Source organism: Leucoraja erinacea, chromosome 15, assembly GCF_028641065.1.
Source record: "Leucoraja erinacea ecotype New England chromosome 15, Leri_hhj_1, whole genome shotgun sequence".
Taxonomy (NCBI): domain Eukaryota; kingdom Metazoa; phylum Chordata; class Chondrichthyes; order Rajiformes; family Rajidae; genus Leucoraja; species Leucoraja erinaceus.
This window is the reverse complement of record NC_073391.1, coordinates 6615872-6643598: the sequence shown is the minus strand read 5'-3', so window position 1 is coordinate 6643598 and position 27727 is coordinate 6615872. Positions and strand designations below refer to the sequence as shown.

General features: G+C 42.9%; 1 protein-coding gene across 1 annotated transcript in view; it reads left to right on the top strand.

Annotated features, from left to right (window-relative positions):
* LOC129703922 (kinase non-catalytic C-lobe domain-containing protein 1) overlaps positions 1-27727 on the top strand; it is a 191076-nt gene that overhangs the window by 51852 nt on the left and 111497 nt on the right. Inside the window, 3 exon segments of the mRNA XM_055646635.1 lie at positions 20323-20469; positions 22145-22180; positions 22182-22263. Coding sequence (XP_055502610.1) covers positions 20323-20469; positions 22145-22180; positions 22182-22263 — 265 coding nt within the window.

Genomic DNA, 27727 nt, shown 5'->3' with positions numbered 1-27727 from the left:
TAGAGATACAGTGCGGAAACAGGACCTTTGGCCCACTGAGTCCACACCGACCAGCGATCCCCACACATTAACACCATCCTACACACACTAGGGACAATTTATACTTATACCAAACCAATTAACCTACAAACCTGTACATCTTTGGAGTGTGAGAGAAAACTGAAGATCTCATAGAAATTCCATGCGGTCACGGGGAGAACGTACAAACTCCGTACAGACAGCACCCGTAGACGGGACCGAACCCGCATCTCCGGCGCTGCTAGCACTGTAAGGCCACAACTGTACCACTGCGCCACCGTGGTCGCCTCGCAGACACTGCTTACAATGCTGCTACTTAAAATGTAGTCTCGGGTTAAAGAGAGTTATTAGCCAGACCACAAGCATTTCCAAAGCTTACCACAGAAATTGACAAGGGCAAGCTGGGCGTGCATGTTTAAAATTGTGTCCAAAGCATCATCAGAAAGTAATTAACAAATAGGAACATTTTGTAAACCAGAATGGAAATTACAAATGAAGAATATAGACTTGTTCAAAGACAGATCTTTGCTTTAATCATCTCCACTGAGCATCTGTACCTGTATTTTAAATCTCTGAAGTGAATAATTGGGAGCCTTTTCAAAGGCCAATTATTGTGATTCCCGTTCATTTGATGTTATTTGAGAACCAGCAGCCTTTATAAAATTCTGATACTTGGCCCTGTTAAACTTACAACAATATTTAATCTGTTTTCTACCTTCAGATTGCTGCATTTATTTTTGAATTAATTGTTACCCTCTTTTTAATTAGTTTTCATCCCTTCTATTTGTCATTTTCTCTCTTCGTTACCTGACATTATTGCTTTGTGCTAATGTTGCACAGACTTCTGCCATTGAGACTACCTGACTAATTTACGTATTTTGGCTTGCTTTGTTAAGTGTTGTTTGTTTGAGCATTCGGAGTCCCTGTTTCTTTTTAAGCAATGACCAGGATCGTGAATCTTACCAGTTCTAATCTTGGGCTGATGTTGTAGAAGTAATCACAGCATACAACATGTTTCAAAGCTCTATCTATATGACTCACGAACACCTGGTTATTAATTTGTGAATAATTCATGATTTATTTTTCAGTACGAGTCCTCCCCAGCATATCAATGGCTGATTATGTACAGGACTTGCAGACAAATGACTGTTTGGGGGAAGGGCGGGATGGATATACTGGATACCACGGAACTGCAGGCATGTACTGCCATGTGGGAACTCAATTTGCGGCTTCATTTCCAATTTGCGAACTATACGGGTTGTCAACAGTTCTCAGGAACAGAGCCCTGTTGCAATGTTGGGGATGACCTGTAAATGATAACTAACAGTCGTTTCAAGAAGATAGGAACAAAAAGCTGGAGCAGGACAGGCAGCATCTCTGGAGAGAAGGAATGGGTCACCCGAAACATCACCTATTTCTTCTCTCCAAAGATGCTCCCTGTCTCGCTGAGTTACTCCGGCTTTTTGTGTCTATCTTCGGCTTAAACCAGCATCTGCAGTACCTTCCTGCACAGTAGTTGAAATACCATGGTTTCCATTAATTGATAATATCCATTCGGCAATGTAACTGGAAAATTTTGACAAATTGTAATTTACGTTTTTGCAAGAAATTCATTTGCATAACATTCACTTTCAATGCGATGAAACTGAAAATCTATTTTATTTTCTCATAGCATATGTGATAGTGGCTATTCCATAGTTCTATTGTATCGCTCGAGAAACTTGATTTGCACTTCTGTGTGTGAGCCATTCGGCAACCTCAAAGCGGTTTTGTATCAGGGCGTCACAGGATAATGTCACCCCTCCATACAACCCTCCCTTTGGAGTATTGCAGAACTTTGACCACATTGTATCTTGAGGTATTGGGTACTCTCAAGGAGGTGTGGTCTTATTCGACTGTAACTCCATCTGCAGGTTCGCACACTGTGGGGGGGATGGATAGCGATCAATGATGAGACGGAGTACAGAAAGGAGATAGAGAACTCTGTGACATGGTGTCAGGACAACAACCTCTCCCTCAATGTCAGCAAGACGAAGGAGCTAATATCAACTTCAGGAAGTGTGGCAGAGTACATCCCCCAGAGACAGACACAAAAAGCTGTAGCAACTCAGTGGGACAGGCAGCATCTCTGGAGAGAAGGAATGAGTGACGTTTCGGATTGAGACCCTTCTTCAGACTAAAATAGAATAGAATAGAATAGTTTCTTTATTGTCATTGTAACATGAACCATGTACAACGAAATTTAAAAATGTCAGCCAGTCAGTGCACCATTCAAACATTTCTAAAAGCTAACGATACATACAAGGTAAAATATTTAAAAAATATAAACAACTAAAATAAATATCATGAAAATAGCACATAAACACAACCCTACATCCTTCTGTCGATTTCACAGTTACCACAGTCCCTTAGTATGTATCGCCCCTGCGTTCCTTGGCAGCTACATTTAGTGCCTTTATAGCAGTGGGGTAAAAACTGTTTTTAAGTCTGTTTGTCCTTGTCCTTGTAGATCTGTACCGTCTGCCTGACGGCAACAGTTCAAACAGGGAGTGTCCGGGGTGGGAAATGTCCTTTATAATACTCTGGCATTTTTTGATGCAACGGGAACTGTGTAGGTCCTCCAAGGTAAGGAGAGGGCAGCCGACAATCCTCTGGGCGTTGTCAATGGCTCTCTGGAGCGCTTTCCTCTGAGCCGCTGTGCAGCTGGTGTACCATACGCATACACATAGCTTAAGATGGCGGACTGCGGGGGTGATGCGCCGTTGTGTATGGCTGCTCCTCCTGCAGTCCGTCCTTTCTCCTTTTTTATTTTTATTTTTAGTCCTGTCCGTGGGAACTTTTAATTGGAAGTCTTCTTTTATGTGGTGGGTGGGTGGAGGGGAAGGGGGAAACTGTTTTAATCCCAGTCCTACCTGGTCGGAGATGCGGTTTTCTTCCGAACCGCTTCTTCGTCCTCTCTGTGCGGCCTACCATCGAGCTGGAGCAGCGCTGGAGCGACGATTTCCTGCCGGGATTACAGCTTCGCCGCCGGTGCAGATGCTGGGACACCAACACCAACATGGAGCGGGCGATGCCTTACCGGATCGCCTTCGGGTAAGCTCCGGGGCACTGGGAACGCCGACTGCAACATCGCTGAGCTGCGGCTGCAGAGCGTCCAGCCGCGGGCGGGCGGCACTGGATTTCAACACCGCGGGGCCTGGTGTCCGAGTTCGCCAGTGTCAGAGGTCCGGCCAGCGCGGCCTGAGAACTTTGGACATTGCAGTCTTCAGGGAGGAAGCGGCCGCTTCAGTCCAGGCCGCTGAAGAATGTTCACCCGACGCCGATGATCCAGCTTCGCGGCAGAGGGCCTGAGAACATCGAGTTGGCTGAGGACGCCACATATAGACCCCGACCTTGGGTGGACTATGAGGGGGAGAACTGGATATTTTTAGTGCCTTCCCTCACAGTCAATTCTGCTGTGGGGGGACGTTTCATGGTGATTTCTATAGTGTACTGTTCTGTGTCTTTTTTCTTTTTTTTCTCTTTTTTGTTTTGTATGGATATATTGACATTTGATGTGTTCAATTAATTTAATCAATCTCTGTAAAGCACTTTGGTTCAAATATTGGTTTTGTTGAAAAGTGCTATATAAATAAAGATTATTATTATTATTATTATTATTACACAGTATGTTAGGATGCTCTCAATGGAGCACCGATAAAAGGACAGCAGCAGTCTCTGAGTGATGTTATTCTTCCTGAGCGCCCTCAGGAAGTGCAATCTCTGCTGGACCTTTTTCAGCAGCGCAGAGGTGTTCACGCTACAGATAAGGGATATGAGAGATATAGACGATGATGTAGAGAAATAAAGAACAATGAATGGAAGATATGCAAAAAAGTAACGATGATAAAGGTCACAGGCCATTGTTAGCTGTTTGTTGGGTGAAGATGAGAAGCTGGTGCGACTTTGGTAGCGGAAGGATAGAAGAGAAGAGAAAGAGGGAATGCCAGGGTTACTGGAGCTGGAGAAATCAATATACATACCACTAGGCTGTAAGCTGCCCAAGCGAAATATGAGATGCAGTTCCTCCAATTTGCGTTTAGCCTCCCTCTGACAATGGAGGAGACTTAGGACAGAAAGATATGTGTGGGAATGAGAAGGAGAATTAAGATGTTAATTACATTTAATTCATTAAATGGTTTAACATTTTTAATAAAAGAATTAAGGAATCAATGGTGCCAAAGTGGAAATGGTCAAGAGCTTCAAGCTCCTTGGCGGTAATCTGACCAACCATCTGCCGTGGACCAACTACATTTAAGCAACAGACAAGAAGGCACATGGGTGCCTCTACTTCGTCAGGAGACTGAGAAAATTCGGCATGCCTCCAATGACTCTTGCAAACTTTCACAAGCACACCTTATAGAAAGCATACTGTCAGCCAAAGAGCTTCAGGAACAACTCTACCCAAGACTGCAAGAAATTACGGAGGAAATGTAGATGTAGCACAGGCTTCCTACTGTTGACTCCATGTACACATCACGCTGCCTTGGTTAAGCAATCAACATAATCAAAGACCTGTCCAAACCGATTGTTCCTTGGTCTCCCTGCTCATAGGTAGAAACAAAATGCTGGAGAAACTCAAAGCGGGTAAGGCAGCATCTGTGGAGAGAAGGAATAGGCAACGTTTTGGATTGAGACCTTTCTTCAGACTGACGTCAGGGGAGGGGGTAGGGCAGAGGAAGAAAGTAGACGGAGACAGTGGGAGGACTAATCGGAGGACTGGGAAGGGGGTGGGGAGAGAGAGAGAGAGAGAGCAAGGACTACCTGAAATTAGAAAAGTCAAAGTTCATACCACCGGGGTAAACTACCCAAGCGAAATATGAGGTGCTGCTCATGTTGGCCAGATAATGCAGAGGCTTGAAAGCACACACCGCCAGATCAGGAACAGATTCTTCCCCTCTGTTATCCGAACTGCTGGATTTCTGAACAGTCTTTTCATCAGTTCGGGTACTGTCTGATTTACGTCCACCAACTTGTGGGCATCGGACATTCCTCAGAATCTGATGCGCTGTCAGGCTGAGAACTGTACACTGAACTCTCCCATGGCTATCTGGACTACACTTCTTCTCACCCTGCTTCCTCTAAGGACTCCATCCCCTACTCCCAATTCCTCCGCCTACGCCGCATCTACTCCCAGGATGAGGTGTTCCACACCAGGGCATCTGAAATGTCCTCATTCTTCAGGGGACAGGGGTTCCCCTCCTCCACCATAGATGAGGCTCGCACCAGGGTCTCTTCCATACCCCGCAACACTGCTCTCTCTCCCCATCCCCGCACTCGCAACTCGGGGGGGGGGGGGGGGAGGGGCTGGGGCTGGGGCTGGTGCAAAGGCATATGTAAATAGATCCATTCCGATCGGACATCTGTGAGCATTGGGCATAGGACATCACACGATGGAACGTTCACCAACACTCTATGGGTGAGCAGCCAGTTTTCTTTTGAAATTTGGGGGGGAGAAGAAGGATTTGATTAAAAATGTGTACATAAACACGACAAAATTTAATTAGGAGTGGATACTTGGAATGAAAAGTTAAATCTCTACCAAAATGGAAAAAATCTCGGCGATTCTGTGCCTGGTTTCGGCGTAGCAACGAATCAAAGGCAGAAAGGTGGCTGGCAGCCGGACGGACGGACAGCTCTAGTCCTCACCTTTCACGCCATCAGCCATCACATAAAACAAATAATCCTCCGTCAGTTTTGCCACCTCCAACGTGACCCCACCACTCGCCACATCTTCCCATCTCCCCGAATGTCTGCCTTCCGCAAAGACCGCTCCCTCCGCAACTCTCTTGTCAATTCTTCTCTCCCCCCCATACCATCCCCTCCCCGGGCACTTTCCATTGCAACCACAAGAAATGCAACCAACACCTGTCCCTTTACCTCCCCCCTCGACTCCATTCAAGGACCCAAGCAGTCGTTCCAGGTGCGACAGAGGTTCACCTGTATCTCCTCCAACCTCATCTACTGCATCCGCTGCTCTAGATGTCAGCTGATCTACATCGGTGAGACTAAGTGGAGGTTGTGCGATCGCTTCGCCAAACACCTCCGCTCGGTCCGCAAGAACCTACCTGAACTCCCGGTGGCTCAACACTTCAACTCCCCCTCCCATTCCCAATCCGGCCTCTCTGTCCTGGGTCTCCTCCATTGCCAGAGTGAGCAACACCGGAAATTGGAGGAACAGCACCTCATATTTCACTTGGGGAGTCTGCATCCTGCTGGCATGAACATTGAATTCTCCCAATTTTGTTAGCCCTTGCTGTCTCCTCCCCTTCCTTGGTCCTCGCGCTGTCTCCTCCCATCCCCCAGCCCTCGGGCTCCTCCTCCTCCTTTTTCCTTCCTTCTCCCTGCCACCCGCTATCAGTCTGAAGAAGGGTTTTGGCCCGAAACGTTACCTATTTCCTTCGCTCCATAGATGCTACTGCACCCGCTGAGTTTCTCCAGCATTTTTATGTACCTTCGATTTTCCAGCATCTGCAGTTCCTTCTTGAACTCTATATATTTTCCCTTGTTCTATCCTTTGTGCTTGATTCTATTTATATACAGTATTATCGGATGTAATGGGACTGCAAACAAAACAAAGCTTTTTGCTGTACCTCAGTACATGAGACAATAATAAACCTAAGCATTTACATTGTAGTGGCCTACAATTACTTGCCATCATCCTTCTGTGATTTATCCCCAACATACATCCACATACAGCCTAAGCCATTGCTGCCAACCCTCAGGGTTCTTCCTAATCCCATGATCTCTCGAGTCCCAGGATGTCTACAGGGGCTTTGCAGCCCTCCAGTTTACCCCACTACCCACCTGCTGCACATTTGAAACTACGGATTCCTAATTTTCCCGTTATCAATATCTAAATTAACAGTTCTAATCCATTCACCAAGGTACAAGAATGACTCATAATTAGTCTTGCACACCACACTCAGTTCTAGCCCTAATCCCACTATTCCAGCTTTGCAGGACCACAGCACATCCTCAAACCAGTTTCTGGAAAAGAGTATAGCGCAGCATGTTTTATGGCTGTGAATGGCAATGCTTGATTAGTTGCATCAAAGGCAAAAGATGTTATTCCCATTGAGCACATCCGTGTAGTTATACTATTTCTAGTTCTCAAATCTCCTCAGGATTAAGGAGCGATATAGTCAATGGTTCTATTTTGTTTCCTTACAGGGATAGTTCGGGATATCTGCAGATTATTTATTACAGGGAAGTGTACACAATGTTATTCTTCATTATGCTTTGTCTGTTCTTGGCTCCTGCTGATTTCTGGGGAACACAGCACCGCACACAAAAGATAATTCAATGTCATTTGTACCGACGCTGACAAAGGATTGGTTTATTGTAAAGTTTGATACTAATTGCATGTTAGTTTGTTCTTTCACAGCAACATTTAAATGTATTGTTCTTAGTGTTGGTCATGATTTCAGATGCTGAACAGAGTACTCTGTCTTTTCTGACATGACATAAGATGAGTTATAATAATTTGTGAAGTAGAAAGAGCATTGTGCCCGGCAAAGAAGGAACTGTGGCTTCTGGTCTGAGATTATATGAGACTGGGTTCTCAATGGCACAGTTCAATGTGAGTAATAACGTCAACAAGCACGAATGGCACAGCCCGGCACCTGCCTTAGAATGAGTGCTATTGTCAACTGTGGATATTGGGGTCGAGGAAAGAGCGTTCACGTTGCGGTCCTGTTTGCAACAATCTTTCCACCACCACGCACAAGAAGCACAAGACAGACACCATCGTATGCAGATGCCGAGAAGTGTGTTCAGCTCTGGCTGAACAACTTCCTATCTTGTGTGTGGACTCGATAAGAAGAAGATCTGTGGGCATTGAAGGTTCATACTGCCTTTGAGGAGAAGCAAGGAATATGAGTGAATTCAGAGTTAGTTATTGCAGTTAAAGATGTAATGTGCAATTACAAAGCTTGCCATTAAAAGAAGAAAGACTGGTGCCAATAAAGAAGACAGGCCGTACTGAGCATGTTCTTTCATAGAATCATTTAGATGAGGGAATAATATGGTTTGTAGAAAGCTTTTATGAAAACAATGTTACTAAGCAAATATGATTGCTGGAGGCCCAATCCATTGCTACAGGCCTTTACATTAAAAAACTTTTGTTGCATGCTATCCCGTCAGCAGAAAGACAATACATGATTACAATCAAGCCATTTACAATGTATAGATACATGATGAGGGAATAACATATAGTGCAAGGTAAAGCCAGCAAAGTCTGATCAAGGATAGTTCAAGGGTCGCCAGAGAGGTAGATAATAGTTCACCACTGCTCTCTGGTGTGGTAGGATGATTCAGTTGCCTGATAACAGCCGGGAAGAAACTGTCCCTGTATCTGGAGGTGTGCGTTTTCACACTTGTATACCTTTTGCCCGATGGGAAAGGGTAGAGGGAGTGGCCAGGGTGTGACTCGTCCTTGCCGACACAGCGTGAAGTTCAAATGGAGTCAATAGAAAGGAGGTTGGTTTGTGGTTGATCCTGATTCATGAAATGTTGCTTTTATCATTAATCATTAAGACAAAATTGTAGTTAATTCATGATCTTTTCCATTTTGTCAAATTTGGGGAAATAATTAACAATTGATTTAGTAACCGTCCTAAACAGATAAGATCACCAACCTAGCAAAAATGGAAAACATTACTGCAGAATAAAATGACAACACAATTGTGCAAAATGCTTGTCAACACTGAGTGGGAAAAAATGCCAGGAATGTTTGCAATGATGCATCCACGAAAAAGGGTTGTTGAGAACTTATGACACGCTTTTTATGTCGTGAGTTTTAGATTTATTTTTTTAAATCTTGCAATGAAGGATGTTCTATTTTCCAACAAAGAGTAGAGGCAATTCATATTTTTCATAGCATACTGGGGAAGTGATAAGGTAAAATGTTACAGACCATATTAGATGCAATATGTGCCGTTTAACTGAAATAAGTACACTGAAATATATTGCATGAAAGTATAAAAAATGTGTAATTATATGTAACCTTGTTATAAACCTGTTAAGTTTGATTTTTTTTTAAACAATATCAAAAATGGTCGGCTGAATAACCAAAAGACAAAATAATTAACATAAACATACTGCAGACTCCTGAAGCAAATGTAAACCACTCAATTATGTGTTCCCTGCTGCTTTACAATTATCCTTAATGTTACCTGGATCAATGTTTAGTGACATTGCAGGGTTGCTTTATCATTGATAGTTTTACCTTCTCTTGACTATTAAATCGCATTAAATCAATTAAATATGGATTCAGCCATAATTGTGATATATATCTGTTAGTCACACCCTTCGAATAGAAAAATACACTAATAAATTACTTATACTGCTTGTCCATTGAAAATTAAGCCACTACTTTTGGTCATTAAATGTGATATTTACTTTGCCTAGATGCGATACGAGATCAAATTATCTCAGTAAAGTGTGGTGTTGATCATTTTCAGGTAATGTTGGAACCAATTGCAAAATTGGACTTGGCACGTGTGGGTCTTGGTCCATGTTATCACATCTGATCTTTCCCTAATGTCAGATATAACTTAATCATACAGTGCTCTCCAAGCTCCCACCCCCCCCATAAAACTGAGTCCCTCAAAAAAAGCACAACCCTTTGAATTATCCATTTGGAAACTGTTTAAGGGACTGTGGCTGCTTCAGACTTTAGAGATACAGTGCAGAAACAGGCTCTTCAGCCCATGGGGTCTGCTCCAACCAGCAATCACCCCGTAGACGAACACTATTCTACACACTAGAAATAATTTACAATTGTACCAAAGCCAATTAACCTCCAAACAAGTAGGTGTGTGGAGTGTGGGAGGAAACTAGAGCATCTGGAGAAAACCCACGCGGTCAAAGGGAGAATGTGCAAACCCCATACAGACAGCACCTGTAGTTAGGATCGAGCCCAGGTCCCTGGCAGTGTAAGGCAGCAACTTTACCACTGTGCCACTCTGCCATCAGTTTACAAACACCCGTAGTTAGGATCGAACCCGAGTCTCTGGCGCAGTAAGGCAGCAACACTACCGCTATGTCACCGTGATGCCACAGTTTTTTGACCAGATGAATGATTCTTTTTCTGTTTTACTTCTGTGCTGTTGTGGAGTCCTCATAATTATTTGATAAGCATTCCTCGGCAACTAACAGCACTGTGGCGTGATATCATTTGAACTGGAATGCAAGCTGTTAGCATCTTGTATGTGTCACAATGCCAGCCAAGGACAGCAACTTAGTCTGCATACTTGAAGATCTTGTGGGTCCAATAAGGAATTGAACTCCAATATTACTTATTTTGGAAATTATTTCTAATGATGCAACATTAAATACACAATTGGAAACTTCCCAGTCTGTAATGGTCTAAAACCTTTCCTAACTAGTGCTGCCCTTGCTCTATAGTGTAATGCTCTATCAGTGGTTTTAGTCTGACCGCTGTAAGACTGCTGCTTCTGGTTCCTCGCAGATGCCCTTGATAAATGCTAACAAGGAGCAATGCAAGTACCGTGCATAAAACTCCACCCAACATTCTTGGAGGCTATACATACATACAATTTCCTGAATTCACTCCCCACATCCTTGCCACTCATGTGGCCCAATGGCGTGGAATCCCTTCCCTTATTTTATGGGGAGTCTCCACCACACCCATCCCCCATGTCGAGCAGCGGAAGGACCCTAGACTGTAGCCCTCCCCCACAGAGCCTTGGCGTTGGGTGCACCGAGCTTCAGTGCGTCGTTCAGCACATACTCTTGTAGTCAATGGGCAGGTTTCAGGCTGATGCCGTCAGTCAGCCAGAAGGAGAGGCCTGGGGTGACTGGTTGTGGGTGATGGGTGGGCATGCGGCCTGAGGGGCTATGGTGGGCAGCGAATGTCCTGATCTTCCTTGCCATGCGAAGTGACCTGTGTGCCTTGCTGCTGTGACCCATACCATACTGCCATCATATCACTCTCCAGACCTGAACCTGAGACAGCTGATGGATCACAGTTTGGATATTAATATTGCTGTTGCTCACTTCTTCTTATGCACTTTGAAATCTTGTTTGTGGAGGCTACTTAGGCCACTCACAACAATGCCTTATCACATCAGAAAAATGAAATCGAGTTTCCTGGCAGTTCTCTATCTGTACTCACCACGCAGGCTACCTTATTAAGAAAGGCAGAAGAGAGAAAACAGGGAATTATAGACCACTCAGCCTGACATCGGTGGTGGGGAAGATGCTGGAATCAATTATAAAAGATGAAATTGTAGCACATTTGGATAGCAGTAGCAGGATCGGTCTGAGCCAGTATGGATATACGAAGGGGAAATCACGCTTGACTAATCTTCTGGAATTTTTTAAGGATGTTACTAGGTAAATGGACAAGGGAGAGTCAGTAGATGTGGTGTACCTAAATGGTGTTAAGTTGGGAAAAGGCGAAGTACAATGGGATCAGGGGGTCCTTATTCACCAGTCACTGAAAATAAGCATGCAGGTACAGCAGGCAATGAAGAAAGCGAATGGCCTTTATAACAAGAGGAATTGAGTATAGGAGCAAAGAGGTCCTTCTGCAGTTGTACAAGTGAGACCACACTTGGAGTATTGTGTGCAGTTTTGGTCTCCAAATTTGAGGAAGGACATTATTGCGATTGAGGGAGTGCAGCGTAGGTTCACAAGGTTAATTCCCGGGATGGCGGGACTGTCATATGCTGAAAGAATAGAGCGGCTGGGCTTGTATATTGGAATTTAGAAGCATGAGAGGGGATTTTTATTTAAACATATAAGCTTATTAAGGGCTTGGACACGCTAGAGGCAGGAAACATGTTCCCGATGTTGGGGGAGGCCAGAACCAGGGACCACAGTTTAAGAATAAGGGGTAAGCCATTTAGAACGGAGATGAGGAAATACTTTTTCACACAGAGTTGTGAGTCTGTGGAATTCTCTGCCTCAGAGTGCGGTTTTCTGGATGCTTTCAAGAGAGAGTTAGATAGAGCTCTTAAAGATAACGGAGTCAAGGGATATGGTGTGAAGGCAGGAACCGGGTACTGATTGTGGATGATCAGCCATGATCGCATTGAATGGCGGTGCTGGCTCGAAGGGCCGAATGGCCTACTCCCGGACCTATTGTCAATTAAGGTTGGAAAGCAGGAGTACTCTTTGGGAATCATAGTGATACAATATTGAAGATCTATAATTATGGATACACATGCAGTGCGAGCAGAAGCAGTTCACTCCACCCAAAAGGGAGCCTGGTCCACAGCTTAATAAGATCGTAGCTATCTGATTGTAACCTCAACTCTGCCTTCCTGTCCACCCACAGTAATGTTTCAACGTCCGCTTACAAAATATTCAAAACTCTGCTTCACCATCTTTTGAAAAAGTGATTTATTTTTAAAATCACCCTCTCAGTGATTAGATTTCACCTCAACCCTGTTAAATAGGCAACTTGTTAGTTTTAAGCAGAGATCTCAGTTCTAGACTCTCCCCCTCCACCCGCACACACACACACACATACGGAAACATCCTTTTCATATCTCCTCTTGGGGTCTTTTTAAAAATAAAATAATGGTTGGATATTATAAAGTTCTGATCGTTTTCAAATCCCTCTGCCCACATTGTCCTTATTTCTGTTCCTCTCCAGTACAGCAAATCTCAGATCGTTCCTTTAGTTCTGGCATCTAAAGCACCCTTGGATTAGTCATCAGTTCCTGAGGCCATAAACTCACTACATAACTCTTTCTACTTTTCCTCCTTTAACATGTCCTCTAAAATGTATCCCACTGATAAAGCCTTTGGACACCTGTTTCAATATTTCCTTCTGCGTTTTGGTCTCAAATATTGTTTCCAGTTAAGCATCCTTGAAGATCAATTTTGTTATGTTGCTATCATTAAGGAAATCCAAACCTCATCAGCGCTCTGATTGAGAGTTTTAAAATGAGTCCGATTAAATGATTGGCCAGGTACTTAACTTGAGCTGGATTGGTTATTCATAATGAACTAATTTCACAATTATTGCACAAATCAGTTTAATTTCATTTGTCTTGTTCCAGATAGGCAAATGGCAGCATTAATACGAGTGGCATTAAAAAATAATTTGGTTCAATGTTATAAAGTATATCTCCCGCAGTGTAATTGGCTATTACATTTAATACTAAACTTCTCTAGATATTACTGATGGTGCGAATTTTAGCTAATAATGGTTGTTTGCTGGGATTAGCGATGATTATGAATGATCATACTGCCTGGAATTTGCTTTATTGCCTTTAGAATATTTCAAGATTTGTTTTTCCGTTTTTATTGTTCCTGAGGGATATTTTGTGATTAGTAGGGCTTCCTGCAGGTGTACTGCATGCATCACACACTGAGTAACCAAATAGTTGATGAGGGCAAGGCAGCAGACGTTGTCTATATGGACTTCAACAGGGCATTTGATAAGGATCTGCATGATAGGCTGCTCTGGAAGGATAGATCGCATGAGATCCAGGGAGAGCTAGTTGACTGCCTTGTTTCCTTTATCATCATTGCTGTTTTGTATATCTTTCATTCATTTGTTCTATATCTCTCTACATCACCATCTATATTTTTAATTTCCCTTTTCCCCTGATTCTCAGTTTGGTCTTGACTCAAAACGTCACCTGTTCCTTTTATCCAGAGATGTTGTCTGACCCGCTGAGTTTCTCCAGCTTTTTGTGTCTACTGACTGGATAGAGAATTGGCTTCATGGAAGGAAGCAGAAGCAGAGGGTGATGGTGGAAAGGTTTTTTTTGGACTGGCGGCTTGTGACTAGTGGAATCCCTCAGGGATTGTTGCTGGCTCCCGTTTGTTATTTCTATTAACAATTTGAATGAGAATGTAGAAATCATGATTACTGATTAGGGTGGTATCATAGATAGTGAAGATGGTTATCAAAAATTACAGAAGGATCTTGATCAGTTGGGTAAGTTGGCTGAGAAATAGTTAATGGTGTTTAATGCAGATAAATGTGAGGTGTGCATTTTTGGAAATTTAACCAGGGCAGGGTCTTCACAGTGAATGGGAGGGCCCTGGACAGTGTTATAGAGCAGAGGGATCTAGGAGTGCAGGTGCATAGTTCCATGAAAATGGCATCAAGTTACATAGGGTGGTTTAGAAGCCTTTCAGTACATTGACCTTCATTAGTCAGGGTCTTGAGAATAGAAATTGGGATGTTCTGTTACAGTTGTGCAACGTGTTAGTGAGGTCACATTTGGAGTATTGTGTTTAGTTTTGGTCACCCTGCTACAGGAAGGATGGTGTTAAGATGAAAAGAGTGCAGAGAAGATTTACAAGGATGTTGCCTGGACTTGAGGGCCTGTGCTATAGGGAGAGGTTGGGCAGGCTTGGATTTTATTCCCTGGAGCACAGGAGAATGAGGGGAATAGAAAGGGTAAATACAGAGTGTGTTTACTCCAGAGACAGTGAAACCAGGTTCAAACCGTGGTTCAGACGATACTTGTGTCGACTCTTGGAGTTATAAAGATTGTGGGGATAGGACTAAAGGGTAGTTCTATTCAGGCCTGGCATGGATTTGTTGGGCCAAATGATTCCCTTCAGATCTGCAACATTTCTTTGATCCTGTAAATGTATTTTTCATGAATATTTACTTCACTGGCAACCTTTCAATTGGCATTTGGTCTGGTTCCTTTCCATTATTGAAAACACTGACAGATTTTGGACTTATCCACTTCATTGCCATCAAAAGCAATCCTAATCTTCTAATGCAAAACAAAATAATCAATATCTTTTCTTAGTAACGGTTGATTTAGCAAGGCAGGGATATAATGTACTTTTGCAAGTTGTAAGGCATGTTGAGACTTGTAACTTGGTTTTGTCATTAAACTTCAACCAAGTTTGTTTACGCTTCATAACAAATAATGACTGTGGGAATCTTTGAACCAGTTCTGTTGATGGAGTAACAATCACTTTCTCATCCAAAAGAGAGGCAAGATGGACGCTGGATTCTGACCTGCAATGTCGACCATCATCCCACAGATGCTGCTTGAGCAAGAGTTCCTCCACAGTTTGTTTATTGTCCCTTAATACTCAATGTCACTAAAAGGTGTAATGATTCAGACCACAAATCTTTATTAGAAATTATTAATAGTATTAGTAATCTTGTGGAGCGATTCATGAGGATTCCGAAACTGCACTCATCCATGGCAATAGAGATATTTGGATTATGCAAGAAACAGTACAGAGCTACTGACCAAACAAGCAAAAGTGTTTTTTTTTTAATCACAGTCTAACTGCCTTGCATTTGGAATTCATTCCACCACAGTAAAGTATAAAGATTAGGGAGTTATGCCGTGAAAGTGACCCGCAGGACTTCTGCCAACTCTGCTGTTAACCTGTGGGTTAAAACGTGGCATATTTCCACTAGTAGTAGTGTGGGTGTTTCCACTAGTGGGAGAGTCTGGGACTAGAGGTCATTGCCTCAGAATTAAAGGACGTTCTTTTAGGAAGGAGATGAGGAGGAATTTCTTTAGTCAGAGAGTGGTGAATCTGTGGAATTATTTGCCACAGAAGGCTGTGGAGGCCAAGTAAATTAATATATTTATGGTAGAGATAGATAGAATCTTGATTAGGACAGGTATCAGAAGTTATGGGGAGAAGGCAGGAGAATGAGGTTGAGAGGGGAAGATAGATCAGCCATGATTGAATGGCGGAGTAGACTTGATGGGCCGAATGGCTTATGGAATTCATCACATGATCTTATAATGATCATATTCTTCACGGGAGGTAAATGCATTTGCCTATTTATTAAAAGATGACCTTAATTGTAGCTGGTGGCCTACGCCAGTCCTTTGCTGCTTCTGCCCTTCCCTGTTTCAGCTTAGCAGGAAGAGAGATTGTAAGAGGATCTGATAAACATATTTATGATCATAAAGTGTATCGACGACTAGATAGAGAGAGGACGTTCCCTTTGGCAGAAGCCTCGAGGTCAGGGGTCATAGAATGGAGGCGCTTTGCACAAAAAACAAATTTCTTAGCTCTTTACGCAGCAAATGAAAGGCAAAGAAGCCACATGCTGAAAATCTGTAATAAAAACATAGAAAGCTGGAAACGCTCAGTAGTTCAGACAACATAAACAGAGTAAACGTTTCAGTTCTGGGACCCTTCCACTGGTCGGGGCCTGGTGGTGTAGATGTCGAACCAGATTCAATGATATCTGCAACAAAAAGATTAAGGGCGGCATGGTGGAGTAGCGGTAGAGTTACTGCCTTACAACGGCAGAATCCCGGGTTTGATCCTGACTACGCGTGCTTGTCTGTACGGAGTTTGTACATTCGCCCCTTGATCTGCGTGGGTTTTCTGTGAGATTTTCAGTTTCCTCTCCCACTCCAAAGACGTACAGGTTTGTAGATTCATTGACTTGGTATAAATGTAAATTGTCCCCAGAGTGTGAAGGGTAGTATTAATGTGCGACGATCGCTTGTCGGCGTGGACTCCGTGGGCCAAAGGGTTTGTTTCCGCGCTGTATCTCTAAACTAAACGAAACCAAAACATTTGCAAGGCAATGTGGAGGAGAGGGGTCAACTGATTTCTCTTGGAAGAGCCAGAATGAACTCAACTGGCCAAATGGTTGCCTCCAATGCTTTCATCATTATGTGAAGGAAACATGGAGGCAAAAGCGACACAAAGGACCCTTGAAATGCAAAGGCAGCTGCTTGAGTGCATTAATCTCCCACAGACATGTAATGTGAGGACCTGCCTCTGGGGAAACTCAGTAGTCTCCTATCAGAGCCCCTTTGGCCAAAATGCTTTGCTTGTTCTGGCAATACGATGCGTGCAAGGATTACTTTGAAAATATGCACATTTGACACAAAACGGATGCAACAGAAACATTTGGATTTCATTGTAACACACAATATGTCCACAACTTCTCATGATGTTTTAGTTTATCATTAAAATTGAATCACATAAGGTCATAAGGTCGGAACGGATAGGAGCAGAATTAGGCCATTCGGTCCATCAAGTCTACCACATAACAACATAGCATACCACATAACATAGCAAAATGCTGCACTACAAAATCTAGCGTGTAGGCAAAGTGTTTTTTTTCCCTTCCAGGTCAATCCCCTTCCCCAACTGAAGCACTTGTAAACGCTCATCCCATGTAAGTAACCTGGGGGTGCCAACTAAACCTTGGGTCTCTGACAGCATTCCTCTATTAGCAGATGTTACTTACTCATTTAGCAGTGTTTGGATAAATAAAGTCAACGTCTCTTTTTGGTTTCGTTAGTGGCTTTTATTGCATTTGGTTCAGTACATTGTTATGTTATACTTTGCATTGATACGTGTCCATGTAGCGGCGCCTGCTGTATTGAACCCGCCATTCGGAAGCCGTGCGCAGCCGAGCCGGGGTTTTCGCGCAGTTTCGCTTTCGCGCGCGGCAGTTGTTCGACTGACCACCGTTGTGGCCAGTCGCGTGTGTATAGACCTGAAGACCAAGGAATGAGTTATTAATAAAAGATCGTTCAAAGAAACTGATCGTCATCTCTGCACCGTTAAATTCATGTAGCGGAGCCTGCTGGTGCACGCAAGTATCGAACCCGGCATTCGGAAACCATGGGCACGTGACCCGGGAGGGTAAAGCCTTTTATTTTCTCTCTTCATATTGTACCACTAAAGAGTATTTTAAATTAAAAACTTGGCATTGGTAGGATGATTATTCCTTGGGAATTAGCCCAAACTTTGGGATCTGGGTAAGTAGTTACAAGGAATACACAGAAGTGGGTGCATTTGCCAAGGAAATGGAACTGTACTCTCCACCAGAATTATTTTTTAATCTGCCTTCGTATGTCTGTCTTTGCTACTTGAATTTTATCAAAGAGCTAGTTCCAACCTTTTGCAATCCAACCTTTTCCTATCTTAGGGATAAGAGAAACACGATGATGTTGTTTCCCTTATCCCTAACCAGTCTGAAGAAGGGTCTCGACTCGAAACGCCACCCATTCCTTCTCTCCAGAAATGCTGCCTGTCTAGCTGAGTTACTCTTGTTTTTTGTCTATGAAAAGAACATTCACAGGACATTCCTTCTCTCCTGACATGCTGCCTGTCCTGCTGAGTTACTCCATCTTTTTGTGTCTATCTTTGGTTTAAACCAGCATGTGCAGTTCCTTCCTACATAATGTCCTGTCCATGTCATACCATGCATATGGCATGCATCAGACTTCAGGCAGAAGGATCTCAACCCAAAATGTCATCCATTCCTTCTCTCCAAACAATGCTGGCTCTCGCACTGTTACTTCAACATTTTGTGTCTATCTTCGGTGTAAACCAGCAACTGCAGTTCCTTCGTACACATTTCTTCAAGGTTCTAACTTAATCCCATTAACCATTGGACCCTTGAATCACACTGCACAATCCGACCACCAATGAACTCCAATGGACTTTTTATATGTTGCACAACAATTGCACAAACAACCTGTTATGATTTGTTTAACTAGTATAACTGATAGTTTTTTATTTATTGCCTATTTATTTGTTCATCTTCTTTTCATGTCCATCTTGTTACAAATGTTGGCCTTGCTGTCATCGTCCAACCTGAAAAGGACGCAAGCTTCTGGCGACATTCATTTGTCGCAGTAGATGATGGTGGTAGCAGAATTAGCTAAGGTTACTTCCAGTTTCCAGTCCCGCGACGTGGCCTGTATATTTTTTGTGTTGTTGCAATAATGTGGCTGTAATACTGCTCAAGCAATAATTTTATTGTTCTGCTCCTGGTGCATTTTGTCAATTAAATACTCTTGATTCTTGACTTCATGGTGAGGGACTTATAACAATAACCTCACAGATTTTTTTTTTTAATTAATATTTTTATTAGAACCAATGTACAGTAGTATAAACCTTGGCATTTAACATAATACATTTTGTGTACATCTTCTTTGTTTTTAATTGAACAATAGAGAAATAACAGAAGCAAGAAAAAAAGAGAAAAGAAAAGATTAAGGAAAGTAGTGATGTGTGAGCCCCTGGAGTACCACTCCAGGAGTTAACAATTGATAGTTTGTGGATAGAGAGAAAGAACCCATAAATATATGAAAAAAGAGGAAAAAAGAAAGGAAAAACAAAAAAATAAAATAAAAATAAAAATAAAAAAACAGAACAGAAAAGAAAAGGGATCTACCTCCTTCATATCTTTCCACACCCCTCACCCAGTTCGGAAACGGTTAATTTCCAGAGTTATGTTGCACCATATTGTACTTGTAATAAATCGATGAAAGGAGACCATATCTTTAAGTATTGCTCTGATTTTCCTGCTAGGACAAATCTCATATCTTCAAGATGTAACGTTTCAGACATGCTCGTGATCCACATTTTAAGCGTTGGGGTGGGTCTTACGGAGTTTTATTCCCTTCTCATCTCGCCTTCACAAACTAGGTACACATTTTGTGATTTGGATCTTAATGAATATCAAGAATAGTCGCTGCCTCATAAAGGCTGGCCACACCATCAAGGTCCTACACCATCCTGGCCACACACTCATCTCCCCGCTACCTTCAGGTAGAAGGTACAGGAGTCTGAAGACTGCAACGTCCAGGTTCAGGAATAGACACTTCCCCACGGCCATCAGGCTATTAAACTCAACTGAAACAAATCCCTGAACATTAATACACCATTATCTGTTTATTTGCACTTTATTTGCTAATTAATTGATGTGTGTATATATTTATATAATGGCATATGGACACACTGATATGTTCTGTATTCATGCCTACTATATTCTGTTGTGCTGAAGCCAGAGTTTTGTTGTCCTATCTGGGACACATGACAATAAACTCTCTTGACTTGACTCTCGACGCTTGAATAATTTTTATTTGTCAGTGCAAACTCACTGTTTCTCCAAATAGCAATGATCCAAACAAAACTAATTATCCATGTGACATAACTTAACTATGGTGAGCATGTGAAGTAATTGATATGCTCTCATTTATTTTTGTGTTATATAAATAATATAACAGTTCTTACGTGAATTCTGACCATCCTTTTAAAATAAATCACATATTTTCTGCACACAGCTAATGCTAGTAAATTTATTTTTTCTTTCTTACTGTACTTGAGCTTAGAAAAATGGTCAGCAATATTTGTAATATGAACCTGAAACAATGTTATATTTTCTTGATAATAGCGCTCGGAATGTTAGGAGTGTTACATTAAAGCTGCAGGAACTGGTGTGTAAATTTTGAGATGGCAAGATATTCAAACAATGTTATAACACTAACTTTACTACACATGTTTTATCATCAATATTTTTAGGCTCATGCGTACTCATTGGGAGCGACACTTGCTGCTGCTGCTGAATATGTGATAGAGCCAGAGTTAAAACCAAATCTCAGCAAAGAATTAAAGAGCCTCCTCGATCAAATGCAGCAGGAAAAACCTGAAGAGAGGCCAGATATTGAGGTACAGAAGAATCGTTCACTTTTGATCGTCCACCTTATCTGTTGACAAATAGGATCATTTTTCTGTGTCGGAAGAAACTGCAGATGCTGGTTTAAACCGAAGGTAGACATAAAATGCTGGAGTAACTCAGCGGGACAGGCAGCATCTCTGGAGAAAAGGAATGGGTGACATTTTGGGTCTGAAGAAAGGTCTCGACCCGAAATGACCAATGCAGAATAGACAGACCCCTTGATTACGTTGTATCTCTGTTTGCTTTGTTGTCACCTTCTCCTAGCTAGCAATGGTCTTTTCTACATTTTCCTTGTGCTACATCTCTTTTGATCTACCTATCCACGCATCTCCCATCTGCCAGCGGGTTAGGGCCGTCAACTCATCTGGATTCCCAGCCCAGTTTTGGAATGAGAGTCTGAAGAAGGGTTTCAATGTGAAACATCATCTATCCATGTTCTCCAGAGATGCTGCCTGCCCTGCTGTTACTCCAGCACTTTGTGTCGCTTTGTGTATTAACCAGCATCTAGGGTTGTTTATTTCTATTTCTGGTACAATCTTCTTTCATGTCCGTCTTCCCATGTTTCAAATGTTGACATCGCTGTCATGATAATACTGTACCCAGTTGTAGCAGACAATCGGTAATGACATTCACCATTCTTCGTTTATAGTGAGGGTTTACTGTATATTACATGTTGCAGTCGTGGTTGTATTTTTAACTCATATTGACACCCACCCTCATTTCTATCTTCCTCACCATCTTGGTAAATCCTGTAACCAGGAACATTAAAGCCCCTGTCCCACTTAGGAGACCTAAACCGCAACCTCTGGTGACCTTGCCCGCCACCCAAGGTTTCCATGAGGTCACTGGAGGTTTTGGTCACTCTCCCTAATGGTCGAAAGTGGTTTCCGCGTGGTCGAGGCTTCATCTAGGTTGCTGCTATTTTTTCATCGTGATTAAAACTGGCCTCGACTAAAAATAGGTTGCCGTTTTAAAAATCGATGATTTTTTAGTCGCAGGTCTAGTCGATGCCAGGTTTTCTTCATAGTTGAGGAAGGTTTTCAACATGTGCGTGGGAGGTGGTCGGAGGTTGCAGGTCACCTCGACCTTGAATTTTTTTTGGGTGGCGGGCAAGGTCACCAAAGGTTGCTGTTTAGGTCTCCTAAGTGGGACAGGGGCTTGAGTTTCCAATCTGTCCCTCTTTAAGTCAATCTTCTGCAATGCTATAATACTTTTCCATGTACCTGTCAATGCACTTAACTGACTTATTCATTATGGTCTTGACATTTTGCCATGTACCAGTGTTTCCTGGCACTGAAAGGCAGAATTTGACTGCTGTTTAAGCTGTTAGGTTTTGGCAGTTATATTCAGAATGGTCACGATTAATTATGGGATGTAGCCCATCTGTGGTCTTGATATGATCAGCAATTGTCGGGCTGTACTCTGGTTTTATATTCTACTATTCAAAATGAATAATGATTATCCCAAGTCATTTCACTTTGGACTGTTACAAACGGCAGATGATTCCGATTTGTTTAATTTGCCTGTCAAAACCAGAAGCTACTGGTTACAAGATGGCATGCTCACACACGATATCACTCAGTCCCTTCCAGCAAAAGATTTTCAAAATTGCAAACCATGTGAAGAAGTGGGTTTTAACACTGTTCATTAACTTGTTTTCCACAGATTGTCCTCAGCACATGTGAGGAAAAACTGAAATGCTTTATCGTCCGATATTATTTGCCGTAATCTCTCAGCCATCGGCAGAAGAGTACTTTCAATTGAATCAGTGGGTGCTTTTCAAGGTAGGCAACACATTAATATTTTAATGATGGACAGTGCTATTGTGTTCATAATACAATGCGAGCTCGAAACTAATAGCAGTAATTGAAATCATTGGCATTGGTATTTATTCATTATTGTCACATGTACCAAGATACAGTCATGCGCGCTATCCACATAAATCATATTATACATGATATTGCAAATGAGAAAATAAACAGAGTGCAAATAAAGAGAAAGTACAAGTAAAAAGTAAATTTAAAAAGTGCAAGGTCCACAATGAGGTAGATTGGAAGATCGGGCATTTATGAGCGTCTGATAAAGCGGAGAAGAAGCTTTTCTTGCGTCTAGAAAGAAATGAGACTTTTTAAGCTTTTATGTTGTCTTACTGCCGGGAGATGGGGTGAAGAGACAATGATCGGGATGTGAGTGTTCCTCGATTAGTCAAGTCAAGTCAAGTCAAGTCAAGTTTATTTGTCACATACACATACGAGATGTGCAGTGAAATGAAAGTGGCAATGCTCGCGGACTTTTGTGCAAAAGACAAACAACAAAACAACCAAACAAATTATAAACACAATCATAACACACATATTCTTTTACATAATAAATAATGGAAGGAAAAACGTTCAGTAGAGTTAGTCCCTGGTGAGATAGGTGTTTACAGTCCGAATTGCCTCTGGGAAGAAACTCCTTCTCAACCTCTCCGTTCTCACCGCATGGCAACGGAGGCGTTTGCCTGACCGTAGCAGCTGGAACAGTCCGTTGCAGGGGTGGAAGGGGTCTCCCATGATTTTATTTGCTCTGGAGTTGCACCTCCTGTTGTATAGTTCCTGCAGGGGGGCGAGTGAGGTTCCCATAGTGCGTTCGGCTGAACGCACTACTCTCTGCAGAGCCTTCTTGTCCTTGGCAGAGCAATTCCCAAACCAGATGGTAATGTTCCCGGACAAGATGCTTTCCACCGCAGCTGCGTAGAAGCACTGGGGGATCCTCGGAGACACTCTGAATTTCCTCAATTGCCTGAGGTGGTAAAGGAGCTGCCTTGCCTTACTCACCAGTGCTGAGGCGTGTGATGCCCATGTCATATCCTCGGAGATGTGGACTCCCAGATATTTAAAACAGTTCACCCTATCCACAGGATCCCCATTTATCCTCAATGGAGTGTACATCCTCGGATGATGTGCCCTCCTAAAGATTATGTGGCTATTTCCCCCAGGCAACATAAAGATGGAGTCATAGAGGGGGAGGCTGATCTTCATGATGGACTGGGCTGTGTTTCCAACTCTGCAATTCCCCATGGTCTTTGGCAAAGCAGTTCAGTTGCCAAAACAAGCAGTGATGCATCCAGATAAGATCCTTTTTATGCTCCAAGAACCCTTAGGCAAGTTGAATAGATAAAAGAGACTACGAGCAATAGTCCCCAGAAAAACAGATACTAGGATCATCATATGTCATAGTCAGAGAGCTATATAGGACAGAAGCAGGCCCTTTGCCGCAAATTGCCCCTGCCTGAAGGTCATAGGTAATAGGAGCAGAATTACGCCATTTGGCCCATCAAGTCTACTCTACCATTCAATCATGGCTGATCTATCTCTTCCTCCTAACCTCATTCTCCTGCTTTCTCCCCATAACCCCTGACCCCCGAACTAATCAAGAATTTCTTTCTCTGCTTTAAAAATATCCATTGACTTGGCATCCAAAACCTTCTGTGGCCAAGAATTCCACGGATTCACCACCTTCTGACTAGAGAAATTCCTTCCCATCTCTTTCCTAAAGGAACTTCCTTTCATTCTGAGGCTATGACTAATCCTAGACTCTCCCACTAGTGGAAATATCCTCTCCACATCCACCTTATCCAAGCCTTTCACTAATCAGTATGTTTCAATGAGGTCCCCCCTCATTCTTGAAAACACCAGCGAGTAGAGACCCAGTGCCGTCAAACACTCATTATAAGTTAGCCCACTCATTGCTGGGATCATTCTTGTAAACCTCCTCTGCACCCTCTCCAAGGCCAGCAGATCCTTCCTCAAATATGCTGCTCAAAATTGCCAACAATACTCTAAATGTGGCCTGGCCAACCCCTCATAAAGCCTCAGCATTACATCCCTGCTTTTGTGCACAAGCCCTCTTGAAATAAATGCTAACATTGCATTTGCCTTCTTTACTACCGATTCGACCTGGAGATTAACCTTTTGGGGAATCTTGGAACAGCACTCCCAAGTCCCTTTGGGCATTTACGATTTCTGGATTCTCTCTTATTCTTTAACAAATAGTCTACGCCTTTATTCCAACAACAAAAATGCAGGACTCCACATTTTGCTACACTATATTCCATCTGCCACTTCTCTGCCCACATTCCCAACCTGTCCAAGTCCTTCTGCAGACTATGCTTTCTCTGCACTACCTGCCCTTCCACCTATTTTCTTATCATCTGCAAACTTGGCCACAAAGCCTTCAATCCCTCATCCAAATCATTAATATACAACGTGAAGAGTAGCGGCCCCAACACTGACCCCTGTGGCACTCCGCTAGTCACTGGCAGCCAATCAGAAAAAGCACCCTTTATTGCCACTCTTTGCCTTCTGCCTTTCAGCCAACCTGCGATCCATGCTGGTATCTGCCCTTTGATACCATGAGCTCTCATCTTCATTTGATCCTGTGATCCAGAACAGCCTTCTATGCAGAACCCTATCAAATGCCTTGCTGAAATGAAGGAGAAATGAATTTGAATTTTAGGTGTGCATTGTCATTGGTAGAGATGATTGATAGGTGCAAAGCAATGCAATGGTGAATAGCAAATTGCAAGAAGTTGCAAAAATCTCTCACGCTTCCCTGGAATAAATTCCTGCATAAAAGTAACCAGAGGAGCCTTGATGCTCACTCAGTCTGAGTAGAAGTGATCTTTTCCTGCAAATCTTGCCTCTTCCTCCTCCTCTCTCTTCTGGCAGCTTGTTCTGCTCTGCAGGGCCTCTGTTCATTTTCCCACATTCACTGTGGACTTGGCACAACTGCCAAGCCATTCCAAGCAAATGTTATCAACTTCAGGCAACTCTAAAAAGCACCAAAGGTAGTTGGAATTGTTTGAATAAGATAAACCAGTCAGCAAGTAACATGAAAATAGTTGATCCATAAATAATACAGGTGGGTGCTCCATCCTGGTACTGTTTATTTAAGATTAGTTTTGTTTCTTATTGTCACGTGTACCAAGGTACCGATGGGAGGTCAGAACTGCTGTCTGGCTGGTGAATTAAATTGAATTGAATACTTTATTGTCATATGTGACAAATCACAGTGAAATTGCTTGCTTGCACACCTAAGGTACGCAAATGGGCACTTACAAGGTCACAAATACCCCCCTGTCCCACACAGTAGTCCCCCACACCAGCTCCTCCTTTGTTCCTCCCCTCGGCAGCGGCGTCCTCACTTCCACGCGTCCGTCCTCGTCCTTGTCCGTCGGTCGGTGCCGTCGTCGACCGCCGCTCCGACCTCTCCACTGACACTGCCGGGTCTTCTCCGGACGCCTCCGTGGCACCGACCCAGGGAGCCGCGGACTCTGTCAACCCGCGAGGCTCCTCCGCCGGCCCGCGAGGCCGCGAGAGAGGACAGTACTGAGCTCATCTTCAGCTGCTCAAGGTTAAGGCAGATTTTAGCAGGAGCGTAGGAGCTCTGCATTCAAATCAGATTGATGTAATTATTGGCCTACACTGCATACCACTGGCAAGTATTAGCTTTGCATGTGTTCACACCCTCACCAAGCTAAATCTTGGAGCTCCCTACCCAACAGCAATGTGGGCGTATCTTTCCCTGAAGGAATATCAGCTCATCATGAACATCATCATCTTGGGAAAAATAAATGCTGGCTTTGATAGTGAGCCCAGTGCTTGAGAAATGTATAAATGGAAAAAATGATGTCTGGTGGTTCACGTGCCATAAATGTCCATGCACATTTCAGTAATTTTAATTTCCTTTATTTTAACTAATGTGTAACTTGGCTTTTCTCCATACTTTAACCGATGTGTTACTTGACATTTATAAAACGCACACTACGGAACTAGAATTTGCTACAACCGAGTGCTGTAATAAAAATAAAGATTCAACCTATAAATAATTAGTGCTATGGAAAGAGAACAAGTATATCAGTTAAACAGATGGCTTTAATTAACCATTTTGCTAACCATTTTAACTCCCCTTCCCACTTCCATACCAACCTTTCTGTCTTTGGCCTCCACCTTTGCCAGAGTGAGGTCACACACAAACTGGAGGAACAGCGCCTCATAGTGCACTTGGGTGGCTTTCAACCCAATACTGAATTCTCCAATTTCAACACCCACACCCTTCCCTTTCCTAACCCCACCCCACCCCAGTCCACATCTATGCTGCTATTGTTATTTATCTCTAATGTTTTATTCTTTTTTATATGTATGTATTTTTACCTTATCTTATATATTTAAAATTGCACTTGTGAATTGCACCGTGGGATTGACTTTTAAATTTTGTTGTACCATGTGCAATGACAATAAAGAGATTCATTCATTCATTCATTCATTGGCTTCTCCCACGCCCTCTTCATTTTCCCTCCTGTGTACAAGCACCTCCCATCCCCATCCCCATTTCCCCTTCATTCTGCCACTTTCTCCTCCCTTCACCCTCTTCCACTCATTTCCTTCCCACCAGCTTTACATTTCACTCCTCCTCTTCTCTCCCAATCTGACATCTTTTTGGTTCCTTTCCACCTCTGGTCTTTGTCACTTACGCCAAACATCTGCCAACCAACCCCCCCACCCCACCTCACCCCACGCACCTATATCTGCCTATCCAGGTTTTGACCTATCCGCACCTCTTTTGTAGCTTTCTCCACCCCATCCCCCTCCCCCACTACAATCAGGGTGAAGAAATTCTGGACCTGAAATATCACCTATCCATTCCATCCATGGATCCTGCTTGATCTGCTGAGTTCCTGCAGTACTTTGTCTGCGATCAGTCACCTTTGTGCCCACTTACCTAGTTCTGTTGTGTAGGGAGGAACTGCAGACGGTGGTTTAAATTGAAGATAGACACAAAATGCTGGAGCAATTCAGCAGGGCAGGCAACATCTCTGAAAAGAAGGAATGGGTGACGTTTCGGGTCGAGACCCTTCTTTACCTTGATTGTCTGAAGAAGGGTCTTGACCCGAAATGTTGTCCATGCCTTGTCTCCAGAGATGCTGCCTGTCTCGCTGAGTTACTCCAGCATTTTGTGTGTGCCTTGTTCTGTTGCATAATTCCTTATTGCACATCACTGATCGAAATTCTCATGCATTTGCATTTTGCATTGTACTTCAATTTGTTATACGTAATGAATACATTGTTTACAAAAATGTTTGCCTTTTATGTGCTACTGTTGTTCCTCAGATTAACAGAGTGTCTGCCTTGATATTAGTATTGAAAGAGATTCATGGCTTTAGTGTCATGAAATATGAAAAAGTAAATATAATTGGTGGTAAAATTC